Raw genomic sequence first — 14,624 nt, 5'->3', positions numbered from 1 at the left:
GTGCATGTCTTTGGACTGATTGTACTTTACATCACCTATTGATTCATTTACCTTCATATTTGTAAATGTCCTTAAATTAGGGTTATTTTACAATACAGGTACAGTGTTATTTTTCTTAATTATAAACAAATGAAACAAAAATGTTTTTTGTAATGCAGTAAAGGCATTTTAATACAACAACTGCATTGTGTAACACAGTTTCCCAGATTGTGGGTCTGTGGTGGTGCATGCTGTCTGGAGATAACTTGTTATCCGGCTTTACAACAAACAGAACACACCTGTAATATTGTGAGATTAGATTCTTCCATGATGGATCCTCTGCTAGAGGATCATTGTGCTCTGAACTATGTGTCATCATCCTTTTTGTGACTTGTTGTTCCTGCTTGTCTGACAAACCAATTTTCTTCTCTACCTATTTCTTGTCTGCCATCTGTCTGAGGAGCCTTGTGACATTTCACGTCTCCTTGGTGATTTTTTTCCATTTCTCTTTGTCCTCTCCCCGCAGTGGTGCTCATTTTCCTTTCTTCTGTCACACTTTCCTTTACTTTACTCTGTTTCCTTTGCGACCTTTCAACGCTGCACTGTCCTCACGCCCTGTGTCCACTTCACTCCACTCTATCTAGTCTTTCACAGCCCATTTCATCTCCTCTTCATCTTTCATATTTTATGACAACCCCGCAATCTGCCATCATCACCTTCATAGCTCTCTATCGACTCCTCATGTTAGGCCTCCATTCTTTCTCTAATTTGCTCCCTTTCTTCATCACCCACGCTCCCATTAGCTGCTCTGAGTGCTTATTAAGTCATCACGTCATTTCCCTCCCATTGGGACCCACACAGTAAAAAATGTTGGATTGTTTTTTTCACGGTCCCAAAGAAGCTAGACTGACGTGACTAAGATGGAGATGGCTTTATTTACAAGTAACAGGTTATGAAGTGCGTCATTTTTTAGCGAGATCAAAATTCAGCAATCATAGCATCTCAATGCCAATTTTAGTTTTTAATAAGCCTGCATTTTCAAATTGTTCCCCAGCAATATTCAAGTCATATTTTGAGTTAAATTGATCAACCTCTCCTGCTGGATCAAATAAACTATTGTTGGGATGGTGCTGCAGCAATCGAATGGCTGGGTTAAAAATAAACCAATTTATGTTCTTTTGCACATACAGTGACTGTTTTTAGTGTGCAGCAACTGTTGTGTATGTGTCCTATGTTAAACTCCATCCATCCAAGTGCATTTTTATGAATAAAAGTTAATATAGGCCCTTACAGACATGAATCACACTCATGGTATTGATTATTGCTAGAGTGATTTGGTATCAGGAAGGCTTGCCCAAGTCCACTCCTCAACTGCCTCTACCGAGCCTCTTTTACTGTCTATCCCTCCCTTTTCCAATGCACCTACTGTAATTCAAATGGTCAGCTCATCAGCAAGCTCTGACAACCCTGATAATGATCCTGGAAGATATAAAACAGGCCGGATTGGGGATCTCAAAGACTGCACTCTGAGAATGCATTGATATATAGATTGATGGATGGATGGATGGATAGATAGATATGACTCATATCTGAGTGAATGAGGGATGTTGTTGTTACCTGTGTAACTTCAGGGATACAATACGAGGAATGAACCTCTTAGTAGTCATACTTTATAAAAGGGCGGTCAAACTCATTTTTGTCGCAGGCCTCTTTTGAGTTACATCTTCCCTCAGAGGGCTGAATTGATGTTTAATCATCACATCGTATTAATAATTGTAAACAACAAATTGATGGATTACTAGTTTTGAAATCAGTCAACGATATATTTGTTGTTTGTTCACTTATTTCAAATGAGTGTAAACAGGGGCCAAAAATTATTGCAAAATCTCCATGTTATTATTACACCTGGCAATTTGACATTTTGGTACATATTTTAGAAATGATCATGGGGCCATATATAATGATGTGGTGGACCAGATTTGGCCCCCGGGCCTTGAGTTTGACACTTGGCTTTATACAACAATAAGATGTTTTTCGCGGCTCGGTCCACATGAAGACCCAAAACAAATACAAACATTTACTTTGTACATTGGGGTATATTGGTTATGTTTTGTTTCAGTTCTATTTGGTTTTGTTCCCTCATGTGCCCTTTTTTGTCTCCACCAGCTGTTCTCGTCATCCAGGTCCCTTGTGTTTAACCAATCAGCTCCCTCAACCCTTTGTGTCTTGTCAAGGTGTTTCTCGTTGTCTCGCCACTCTGCTTGGATTTAGTTCCCTGTAGTTGCTTTGGTTCTCTCAGTCTTTGTTCGATCATTGTGTGGGTGTGCGTGCTCCTGTCATATTTTTGTTTCTGTTATAGTTTTTTTTTGTTGCTACTTTGGCTTCCTGTGGTTTTCAGGGCATTGTATACTTCAGTTAGTTTTTCCAGTGTACTTCTGCAAGTGTTTTTGTTACAATGTTTTGCTCACTCCTCCTGCTTTTTGGGGTCCCCTACCTACCATCATGCAAAACCTGACAATATTAGTCTTGTATCTTGAGGGACAGAGCTATCTGTGACCTTCGGTTTATCTCAGCCTGATGTGTTACAGAGGGAATTTCCTCACCTCACCTGTGACCCTCACCAGAGTAATAAAGGGGGGCTTCCCCTGTCATTCGCCTCTGGAATGAGAAGTTCCTCCTCCTGCTGTCAGACATTTTTTTAAAGTCAAGGTCAATGACAGGCCACGAGTGCTTTGTACTCTGCCTGAGCCAAGCAATAGGCTTCCCTTTCCAACATCACTTGGTGTTTTGCCAAATCCATTTTGGAAGCAATTTTGAAAAATTTCTGCTGTCGAGTGTTGGTTCAACAATTACTACCATAGATGCCACAGCCCTCTGATGCCTGTGTGCAAAAGTCTCTGAGCAGGGCTTGTTTACATCAGCCTTTGTTGAGATGCCATGAAAATCACTCAGGATGTCATCTGGAACGGCCAGCTTGGTGATCTAGTGGTTAGAACATCTATCTTACAGTTTTGAGTTTTAAATTTGAACCTCAGTTCTGGCCTTCTGTGTTTAGTTCATTTTCCCCACGCAGGTGTTGGTTTTCTCCATATACGTTGGTTTACTCCCACTTTCCCAAGCATACATGATGGCTTCATTAAAGATCCTTAACGGTTCATTACATGTGACTGTGAATTCTAGTTTGTCTATATGTGACCTGTGATTGGATGACGGCCACTTCAGGATGTACCCCACCTGGTGCCCGAGCCAGCTGGAATAGATTACATTTATCTGAAACACCATCAAACTTTCATTTTACTTGAACCAACTTTGTGCAAAACGAGTTTTTATGCACTGATATGCAGATTATGTGGAGCTAAGATTTACGCTGCTAAAATCACCCAGAGACTTGATTTGGATGAACTAATTTAATCCAAGTTTCATCATTATAGCCGAAAATTAACAAGTATGGCCAAGTGTGTTGTTGCTAAGTGTTAAGTGCACAGGCTTTAGCCTAGCAGCCATGCAATTCTTCACCTCAGATTGTCCCTTTTTTTTTTTTTTTACTTTTCAGAATACCCACATAAGTCATGTCAGTCTGTAAGAAGGTCATTCAGAGTCATGCTGAGGGCAATGTGCCGCTTCATGTGAGTGTAGTCAGGGGCCTCATTTTGACTTGCCCCTCATTAATTGCATGTGACAGTGACCTTCATCATTACTCCCAAGTAAGAGCCATCTGAGATGGAGGTGCAGTTTTACCTTGTTTTACAAATGACACTCTGCAAAAAAACAGCTGAGTGTGTGACCGCATGCAAGTGGCTGTCTCTCCTAGAGAGTACAGTATATGTGAATGGCTTGCAGTAAATTAGGCTCATGCAACAGTGAAACTGTAAACAATGAAACTGTGGATGAGATCCTAAAATCACGTTGTAAAACGTTATCGCGCTTGCAGCTCTTGCATGCTGTAATTAGGGCTATTGCAGCTGAAGTCTATTTTTAAGATATGCTTCCAATGTCTTGGAGAGCCACATCCACCCTTATAAGTGAGCGCAAACCTTCTCCATCCCTGCTTGTGCTGCAGATTAGGCTAATTCCCTTCATGTAAATGTCATAAGAAGTAAGTGGGCAGTAAGGGAAGAAAATGAAGAGGATAGTAGAGATTTGTGAGCTTTGTTAGGGGAAAAAGAGAGATCCATCCATCCATTAACTGAACCGCTTATCCTCACGAGGGTCACGGGTGTGCTGGAGCTTATCCCAGCTGTCTTTGGGCAGTAGGCGGGGGGCACCCTGAACTGGTTGCCAGCCAATCGCAGGGCACACATAGATGAACAACCATTCATGCTCACAGTCGTGCCGAGGGACAATTTAGAGTGTTGCGCTGCATATTTTTGGAATGTGGGAGGAAACTGGAATATCTGGAGAAAACCCACGCAGGCACAGGGAGAACATGCAAACTCCACACAGAAAGGTTCAACCCCACGACCTCTGCGAAATAAAAAGATGATGGAGGATATAAGGAAATCAATCTTGGAGCTGGCGGTACAGTGTCGTTGTGGTTCGCATGTCTGCTTCACATTTGAGAGGCTTCCTGTGTGGAGTTTCCATGTTATGCTTATGTGCTTATGTCTCATCCCCTTCCTCACCACACACTGTGGCTCCCTCCCACACTCCAAACACATGCACTTTAATTTGATTGAAATGTATCCAAAGGTTTGAATGTGAGTGTCAATGGGTGGTGTGTCTATTTTTGTGCCTTGCCATTGACCGTGACCAATCCAGGGTATACCCCGCTAGGCACCCAAAGTCAGATGGGATTTGCTCCAGTTCCCCATGACCCTGCTGAGGTCAAGCAGTATAGAAAATGGAAAGAATTTTGCGGCTGAGGTTGAACAAAATGATCTTCTTTGGTGTGTCTGCCAGCTGTGCAGGGGAAGTGACAGGCAGCCTTTTCTCTGCTGACATTCAAGCCGCCACTTTAATCCCTCTAACGGGTGCCAGATGAAATGAGTTCAGGATTTCAGTCACAGTGTAAACTCAACAGTTTATAATGTTTTTGCAGCAAATGGAAGAGCAGCTTTGGCTTAGGTTTGTTTCGGAATCCATTCAGGAGGTTGGGTCTAGAAAGACAAGATAGAGGCCTGTGGAAGATGTTTGCTTGAATGTCCCCGATGACAAGATGGTGCTGTAGCAAAAACGTGATCACATTCCAAATTGTTCACAATTTCGCTGTATTTGCCTGTCGTATTCATGAATGAGTTAGTGATTGCACTGACACTCCTGATATGAGCACTGCAATGATTCATTACTTAGAATGTGGAAAGAGGATAAATGGCCAATGTGTTGCTTTCCTCACATTACGTCATAGACCATTGAATTTTAAATCGGCAGTCACACAAAACAAGAAACAAAGCCCCGTGAGCTTGGTGGCATTGTAATTAATTTCTGGGGTTTTATCGTTGATATAAAACAGGCATGACGATTCATGTCTGTGAGTCTGTTATGCACTTTTGAATCTGCATTCAGCAGCCACTTCATGAGTTTACCTGCACCATCCAATGATGAAATCTTTTAAAAGAAAAGTAGGCTCACTGTTTTTGTTGTTGAAGTTCGTAGTGATCTGGAGCGGCTTCTCTTTGTCTCATGTAGCTAACCAAAAATAATACAAACACAGTATGATGCAGTGCAGTTCAATTGCAAATGAAACGACGTATTGTTAAAATCTTGTGCCCTGCCCCGATCGCAGAATAGTTCACCTTGCCATTTCCATTCCATTTTCTCATGCAGCTCAATCCCCCAAGGACTGCACAAACACTCGATCACCACCCTTTAAGCTCATTAGCCCCCAAAGTGATTAACACTGATGTTTTTCGTTTCCATTCACAGTGAAGCAATTCTTCTGTTTTCTTAGGCTTGTGCATTAACGCCGCCATGCCACACACTGTTCATGAAATCCAGAGAGACATGCTGCGCAGCGGTCACACCAAGAGGCAAATGACCATTAGCGCTAACCCTGAATGTATTTTACCATCCTTATTAAAAGATATTTATATGGCTGAGCATGGTTTGAATGCCTATCAAATTAAATTAAATTCTGCCCTTGATGCAACATTAAACTGTAGACAGTGCAGCCACTATAAATGAAGTGAAGCATCAATTGACACTTTCTCTTGATACAACAGAGCCCCCTGTTGACTGTACTTGTACACACCGAAGTTTGTCGCCACTACTGTACAACCTTCATTAAGCCAAACAAAAAATGTCACAACATGAATATATGCTGTCATTTAAGAATGAAGTTTATTTGAGAATAATTGGACCTTCTATCATTTAGTAGGAGAGTATTTAAAATAAGGAGACCTATTTCATAGTATTTACTGGAAATTATATGGCTTCATTCTTTCAGTATTAATGCTATAGATGCATTCGGCACAGCTGCGTGTGTATGTCTTTGTGCAATCTAGTCCAAAATTCTCACATTAGTGACATTTTTAATGAACATGGTGGTGAGCTACATTATGATTGTTATTGTTGTTTATCGTTTCTTAAGTTATTCAATATACATCCCGGTGGACCAGTGGTTAGTGCGTCTGTGGAGCATTGATTCCATTTATACATACAGTATGTGGGTTCCTTCCCCAAACTGTTGTTACAAAGTTGGAAGCTTGGATGCACAGAATTGTCCAGAAATTGAGAAAATCACAATTCACTACCGGCGGCCCGGTGGACCAGTGGTTAGTGCGTCGACCTCACAGTGCAGAGGTACCGGGTTCGATTCCAGCTCCGGCCTCCCTGTGTGGAGTTTGCATGTTCTCCCCGGGCCTACGTGGGTTTTCTCCGGGTACTCCGGTTTCCTCCCACATTCCAAAAACATGCATGGCAGGCTGATTGAACACTCCAAATTGTCCCTAGGTGTGAGTGTGAGCGCGGGTGGTTGTTTGTCTCTGTGTGCGCTGCGATTGGCTGGCAACCGGTTCAGGGTGTCCCCCGCCTACTGCCCGAAGACAGCTGGAATAGGCTACAGCACTCCCCGCGAAACTTGTGAGGATAAGCGGATTGGAAAATGAATGAATGAATATACATCAGCGGTGTCAAACTCAGTTCCTGGCGGGCCGCTGTCCTGCATGTTTTCCAAGTCTCCCTGTTGCAACACAGCTGATTCAAATGATCAGATCATCAGCAAGCTCTGCGAAATCCTGACATTGAACCAGTTCATTTGAATCAGGTGTGTTGCAACAGGGAGACTTGGAAAACATGCAGGGCAGCAGCCCTCCAGGACCTGAGTTTGACACCCCCTGATATACACTTTAAAATAATAACGTTACCAAATTAATTCTAGCCAAATACTAACCTTTTATTGCTGCAAATGGCATAAGTATTACTTCAGGCAGAGCCGCTTGTAGCAAAAAATGCAAACATTTTTCTGAAGTGTTAGTGGGAATAAATAGTAAACTCACTGACTATTGTGTGTGCAGATTGCACCTATTTCATTGTTACGGATTAGATTTTTGTGTGAATCTGTCAGAGATTTTCTCGGACAAAGTTAAAGAAATGACTCGGCACACAGGAAAATTGTCTTCAATATCGGCGGGAGCGGATCTCTGAGAGCGAACGACGGTTAGTTGCTCCGCGATCACACTCTCTCCTCCCTCTCCGCCGGTTCGAACTTTTATTGCAAAATACAAGAAAGACACTGCCCCCGAGATTTGCACCCCGCGCCCCCCGGTAATGATCTGATTTACCCGAATACACAAGTCACAGACTTTGCTGATGACTAATGTCCACCTGGGCGCGACAGCTGTTCCCAAACTGTCTTTTGGTATTCAACGACTCTTTGTTCCCAATTTGTTTATTCCCACTCTGTGATTGAATTTAGCCTTCGCCCCCCTTGCTTTAACGTGATTACTCAGGAAAGGCCCTCCGCCTAAACGGCCGACACCTCTGCGCTGAGTATGTCTTGACATGCCCAAATTAACCGAAACTTTAAACATGATACAATTTTGTTCGTAGATTTCTCTATCAGAATCTCATAACTATATTGTGGCAACAAACATGCATACATACATAAAAAAAAATAAAAAGAACATCAACAACATCATCTCTTTTCTCGCAAGTGATTGTTTTGGGAAATATTTGGAGGCCAATAAGTGCAATAAAAATAGGAGCTCGCTTGCCCTTAACGTGCTGCATATTTTACTCTGATTGGGTTTGATGTCACGAAGAAACAGCAATGCTATCACAACCCTTCCCTTCCCACAATAATATTCCCTTCAAATTTGGCAGAGTTTATGTTAAGTTCTGCCGCCCTCTACCGGTATTTAATGGTCATGGCATACTGCATAGTTCGTGCAAAATTAAGTCAAGCTCACAAGGCGCTCATGCTTGTCTCGGTGGGTGTATTTTTGGTTATTAGTTATAGTATGCAAAGAAGGAGTCATTTTGTGCTCAATTCAACCTCCCGTTGTTGTTTAGGGATAAATATGAGGATTTAATGGAGACAATTTATCAAACGGTGAGCTCTCCTCCAAAACACACCTCCGCACTTGGGAAGACAGACACATCCCAGCACAAGGTGATTTTGTTAGTGGTCCACTTTGTTCAGCCTGGACCCTCAAGTTACAGTCTTGCTCCGAAAGAGTAAAGGACACCCGGACTGGAATAGAGAAGGGGGGGGGGGGGGGGGGGCACGGAGTGGGACTTGCTAGGATAGGACCAAAGTCGGCAAATGAGCAGCACATGCGGTGTAATGGGAGATGTGCAGAAACATTCAACTAAGTCAAAAAGAAGTCACATGTTCTGCAGTAGGCGCCACGTTGGACGTCGAGGACATTACAGCTTGTGAAAGATGGAGAAGGTGGAATATACAACATTGATAGCCTTGGGTGGAAAGTGACCGACATGGAGAAAGAGCAGCAGCGTGAGAATAGTTTACAAGCCATAGCCATCATTTTGCTGTGCTGTGGGCTAGTCAAGATGTTGCATTTATTAGGAGTCATCTCCGTAGAAGGTGAGTCAACGTAGACCACTTTTAGCCTATCTTCATCAAGCCCACGTGAAACGCATATAGGCTACTTTTTAAACTTTCTCAGTGCAGGTTTTCTGATAGATTATTTCTTCTTAAAACAGTATATGCAGGCATTGCTGATACAAAAATGACATATGAATCCAAATGATTGTAATACTGTCTGTTGTCTTGCTTTGTCTACATTCCATGACTTCAACTCTTATGAGGTACAGCTCAGATTGTGTCTCGATAAGAATAATCAAGCTCAGTTATGATCGAAATGGTTTCTTTGCAAAGAAAATAATTAGTTAAACATGCAACGATTTATTGCTGTTGTGAAAGCGCTATATAAATCAGCATGTATTGTATTGTATTGTATTTCAAAAATGTTACTCTATATTCTGTTCTAATATGTTACATAGACAATAGCAGTCAAACGTTTGGAAACACCTTCAAATCCAGATGGTCTCAGACACATCAAGAGGGCAAGAGATGTGTGCCCTGCAATTGGCTGGCAACCAGTTCAGGGTGTACCCCGCTTATTGCCCAAGACAGCTGGGATAGGCTCCAATATGCCCGTGACCCTCGAGAGGATAAGTGGTTTGGATAATGGGTGGATGGATGGAAATTCAAGCTATTAACGCTTGGTAATGCAGAGCCATGAAGTGAAAGTCATCGCAGGTCATAAAGTACCATCCACATCATAAATCTGACTGAGAAAATGTGCAAAGCTGTTATTTGGCCAAAGTGTACCTACTTCTAAGGATCACCGTATTAAAACATATTCTGTTTTGTTCAATATTTTATTAGTTTTCCCAAACAGCTTCATCAGTATTTCATTATGTTGATGACATCAGTATTGAGCTGCAATTCAGGAAAAAAATAATAATATGAAACTAATGACGAAACACTGAATTAGAGGATGTTTCCAAACTTTTCATTGGTACTTTATGTTTGTATATATAGATAGATATGCATCTCTGTGTGCAGAAGTGATTTACTTGGCTTTATATTTACATTTTACATCAAAAGACTATTTGGGTCTTTCAATGAGATGATTAAAAAGTCTCAAGCTTGACCTTCAAGAAATGCTCAAATCAGCATGTTGTGGTAACTTGGAATAAAAATGTATGAATGTAAGGACGTTTGACAGGTTTATTAATGGACCTACTGCAGAGGTGAAATTGTCTCTGGAACGGAAAGCGCATATTGAACTTTGTCCTCCCGTGACCTTCAAATGAAGCAGAACATGGAGATGCTTCAACGACTCACCGCTGGAATTTGCTGAGCAATGTGACTCGATATACAGTACCGTACTTGGCACTGGCAAGGGAACAGTCTATGTTGTCAGTGATAGCTAGATAAATGGATCTCAATCTGCTTTTAGCACAATTGGCCACAGGCCTGCATGTGTGTGTTTTGTCAGAGTCATTGGTGGTTAGTCCTCTCTCATTTCCCTGGCAGTGATGAGTGTAATGAGTCGTTCATGTTGGGCCAATAAGAGGAGGAGCCATTCAACTGACCTCAACCTCTGTGCACTTGCAAGGCTCATTCTCTGCTCTTCCCCATGTCCTTCAAATTGTTTCGTGACACGCCCAGTTAAGTTGACAGCCAAGCTAAACATAAAAACAGAAAGTGTGTATTTCAAACAGAAATGTTGCAGGAACATGTTGGACTGATGCAAAACAATACTCACAGGTTTATTTTCTTTAGCCACTGCAAAATAAGAACAATTATTTGAAGTTTACTTCGTCGCGTATAGTAGTTGTGAAAATCACTTTCATTTATGACTTCCTGAATGTAGAATATACAATGTCTCCAAAAGAAGCCGCAAGGAATTAAAAATGATGCACAAACCGTTACATTTATTACATTCTATTCGCTTATGTTATTACCATATGGTTTACAAAATAACATTATTGTTTTCGCTGTTTTCCCTATGAAAAAAAACATGACAAGCTCTTTTGTAAGGAGCAGTGGGGCTGAATCTCAGCTATGGCCTATGTGTGGAGTTTGCATATTCTCCTTGTGCTTGTGTGGGTTTTCTCTGGCTATGTTAGGTTAATCAAAGACTTCAAATCATCAATTGGGGTAAACGTGAGTGAATAGCTGTCGACATGTGCCCAGTGATTGGCCGGCGACCATCCCAGGGTGTTCTCCGTCTCTTGCCTAACGTCACCTGGGACAGGCTTCAAGAACTATGGATGTAAGTAATGCCTGTGTCACCTACTTCCTTTTGTTTGTGTGTCACCAGACAACGCTGATGACGACCTGGAGATGACCATGGTGTGCCATCGACCGGAAGGCCTCGATCAGCTCGAGGCTCAGACAAACTTCAGTAAAAGAGAACTCCAAGTGTTGTACAGGGGGTTCAAGAATGTACGTTATTTCACGTATACAGCACTGAAAGCACCAGTACTTACATACAGACATACATCGGCCCATTCATGAAGTACACCGGTACTCTACTGAGATTCAGTAAATGTTCTGTCTCGAGATTTTTTGAAAGATAATACTGCTCTTGATTGACACAGAGGGATCCAAATGATATGGATTGTTTGAAGCCAGTGCCAATTATATTTGGCAGGAAAAAAAATCCGACAACTGATTAATTGGCCGATTATTAAAAAAAAAAATTGTTCCCCAGTATTAATTAAATGTATTTATTTTAATTTAATAATTTTACATATTCGGACCACCTTTCAGCATGATGCAGCTCACTCACTGCAAACTCCAACAACAACAATAAACATTTGTAAAATTCAGCCACCTCAATAGTGTCAATCATTCCTGATCAATTGCTGTCATTAGATTGTGAGGTTGTACCTTAAGTTGTGACCAGTGACAGTATGGTGCAATGCTAGAAAAACATTATGCACAAGCGTGAAATCCCACAAATATTTAAATATGCCTTAGAAATGAAAGTTCAATCCTGTCAGCCAGAGGCTGCTCTTTAGAACAAAACACACAGTAAATTACATTTCCGCATTAAGATGTATTTTGATTAAATTTTCTCTTTACAAAATGCATGTGGAATGTTCTTGAAGTAAACAATCAGATTTTAACTACATAATTAAACAGCAGCCAAAGTCTCTTGCCATTTGTTTATAAAATGGAGGCCATGCTTTGGTTACCTCCCATTATTTGCCCAACTGTACTCAAGTGTATTCAGTCATGTTTTCCCTATTTGTCACAGATCTTTTGTGTGTGTGTGTGTGTGTTTTCCAGGAGTGTCCAAGTGGAATTGTCAATGAGGAAACCTTCAAACAAATCTACTCCCAATTTTTCCCACACGGAGGTTGATCTTTGTTGTGTGCCGTTATTGTTTTCTAACCAGCACATTCGTTCAATGACATGTGTTCTTGTGCTCACTCATGCAGACGCCAGCACCTACGCACACTACTTGTTCAACGCGTTTGACACGGCACAATCAGGCATCATAAAGTTTGAGGTAAACGTCGGTGATTCTTTTGCCTGATTTTCAGCTCGTGTGATGCTTGTTTCTCCTCCGCCAGGACTTTGTAACGGCTCTGTCCATCCTGCTGAGGGGCTCCATCACAGAGAAGCTCCAGTGGACTTTTAACCTCTACGACATCAACCAAGATGGATACATCAACAAAGAGGTGTGCCGTTTTAATCCAAATGACACAGGCCGGTCACATCACTCATGCTAGTTGTTGCTTTGATACAAGGACAGTACTGGTAGCCAGTGTACATAGGATGTTTTTTCAGGTATCAATAACTCACCTTAGTCCAGTGATCCCCCCCCCCCCCCTTCTCAGTACGAGGCCTACAGTATATGCAAGTTTATACATTATATTATATACATTTATACATGGGCGGCCCGGTAGTCCAGTGGTTAGCACGTCGGCTTCACAGTGCAGAGGTACCGGGTTCGATTCCAGCTGCGGCCTCCCTGTGTGGAGTTTGCATGTTCTCCCCGGGCCTGCGTGGGTTTTCTCCGGGCGCTCCGGTTTCCTCCCACATTCCAAAAACATGCATGGCATGCTGATTGGATGCTCTAAATTGTCCCTAGGTGTGAGTGTGGGCGTGGATGGTTGTTCGTCTCTGTGTGCCCTGCGATTGGCTGGCAACTGATTCAGGGTGTCCCCCGCCTACTGCCCGGAGACGGCTGGGATAGGCTCCAGCACCCCCCGCGACCCTAGTGAGGATCAAGCGGTTCGGAAAATGGATGGATGGATACATTTATACATATAATTTTTTTTTTCGAAATGCACTAAGGAGTGGCACCCAAATTTCGTTGTATGCTATACAATGACAATAAAGGCGATTCTGATTCTGATTGTCAGTAAAAATTTATTTTCACTTTGTTCACCTTAGAATCTATACTTTTTACATTTACATAAGACAAACAATTGAATCGGTACTTCTATGATTACGACTATGATTTATTTTTTTTAATTAGTACTGTCTTAATACTTCCACTCGATGTACACAGTTTGAATACTTTTGCCACCTCTGACCCCTCCTTATAGCGCAAGTTCAGCTCACTTAGGCTTTTTTGAGTCACAGTAGTGTGTTACAAAAGTTCACATATTGGGCTCACACTTAAAGTCAAGGTCAACCACCGCGAAAAACGAATCAAGCGTGTACCTACTGACCTGCAAAGTGTTCGCCAAGACAATTAGATAAAAATTGTAAGAACAAAGCAATATATCTTGCTCCAGTGGTTCTCCGGTACAATGGCAACATAGTTTTTATCGTTCAATTTATAGCTACGGCATGTAACTCAATACAGAACATTATTACCTCTTTGAAACCCAACATTTTGTTACAGCTCTTGTTATCAGACATTGTGGACCGAAGAAAGTGTCCAGTTTGCATTAATAGTGTTTGATGTGTTCAACGTGTTTTTTTTTCTGTCTTGGCGTGTCCTTTACAGGAGATGACAGACATTGTCCGAGCCATTTATGACATGATGGGCAAGTACACGTACCCCGCCTTGAAAACAGATGCACACAAGCAGCACGTGGATGCCTTCTTTCAGGTAACAAAGTTAAAATAAACTTTCAAATAAAAAATACTCAGTCACTTATCCCCAAATCACTTTTCTCACTATGTAGTTAAGAACAGTGAACAATGTTATTGGTAGATACCGCAGAGAAGCTACTTTGGACTGGAGAATAAAATAAACACATCATACATGTGTACTGCCAGATGATGATTGTGAGAGTTGCTCTTTTACGTCCTTAATACCTTCAAGTCCAAAGATGATATATGAATTGCTCATTTTGACTTCAGGATGACAGACCTGTTCTTTTTATCATGAACGGTGTACATTGAACCTGTAACATTTATTTTGTGAATGCAAACACTTTGTTTTTCTTATTTCTTCTTTCTACACACAATCTTGCTGCTGTAGACTGTAAATTTCCCCAGTGTGGGACAAATAAAGGTTATCTTAATCTTCATCTTATTAAATGATCATTGGGGTCTCACCTCTGGGATTTTTTTGTTGCTTTTTTTCAAAGTACTTTTAGTCTACAAACCACCATTAAATTGCGTGACAAAATGTTTGCAGCAGATTTCATTCTTTGATTCGAAGACGGCTGGGATAGGCTCCAGCACCCCCCGCGACCCTAGTGAGGATCAAGCGGTTCGGAAAATGGATGGATGGATGGATGGATTCAAATCTACATGTTCT

General features: G+C 41.6%; 1 protein-coding gene across 2 annotated transcripts in view; it reads left to right on the top strand.

Moving 5' to 3' along the window:
- The window catches only part of kcnip1a (Kv channel interacting protein 1 a), a 34,681-nt gene that overhangs the window by 16,703 nt on the left and 3,354 nt on the right, over positions 1–14,624 (top strand). For both annotated transcript variants that reach the window (XM_086135991.1, XM_086135997.1), the window contains exons 2-6: positions 11,214–11,338; positions 12,188–12,257; positions 12,340–12,410; positions 12,475–12,582; positions 13,863–13,967. In XM_086135991.1, the coding sequence (XP_085992117.1) occupies positions 11,214–11,338; positions 12,188–12,257; positions 12,340–12,410; positions 12,475–12,582; positions 13,863–13,967 (479 nt within the window). The remainder of the gene's footprint in view (positions 1–11,213; positions 11,339–12,187; positions 12,258–12,339; positions 12,411–12,474; positions 12,583–13,862; positions 13,968–14,624) is intronic.

Source organism: Hippocampus guttulatus, chromosome 2 (genome assembly GCF_054856545.1).
Source record: "Hippocampus guttulatus isolate MCC_2025c chromosome 2, RoL_Hgut_1.0, whole genome shotgun sequence".
NCBI lineage: Eukaryota > Metazoa > Chordata > Actinopteri > Syngnathiformes > Syngnathidae > Hippocampus > Hippocampus guttulatus.
The sequence above is the reverse complement of the archived record's forward strand: the minus strand, read 5'-3'. Positions and strand labels throughout refer to the sequence as shown.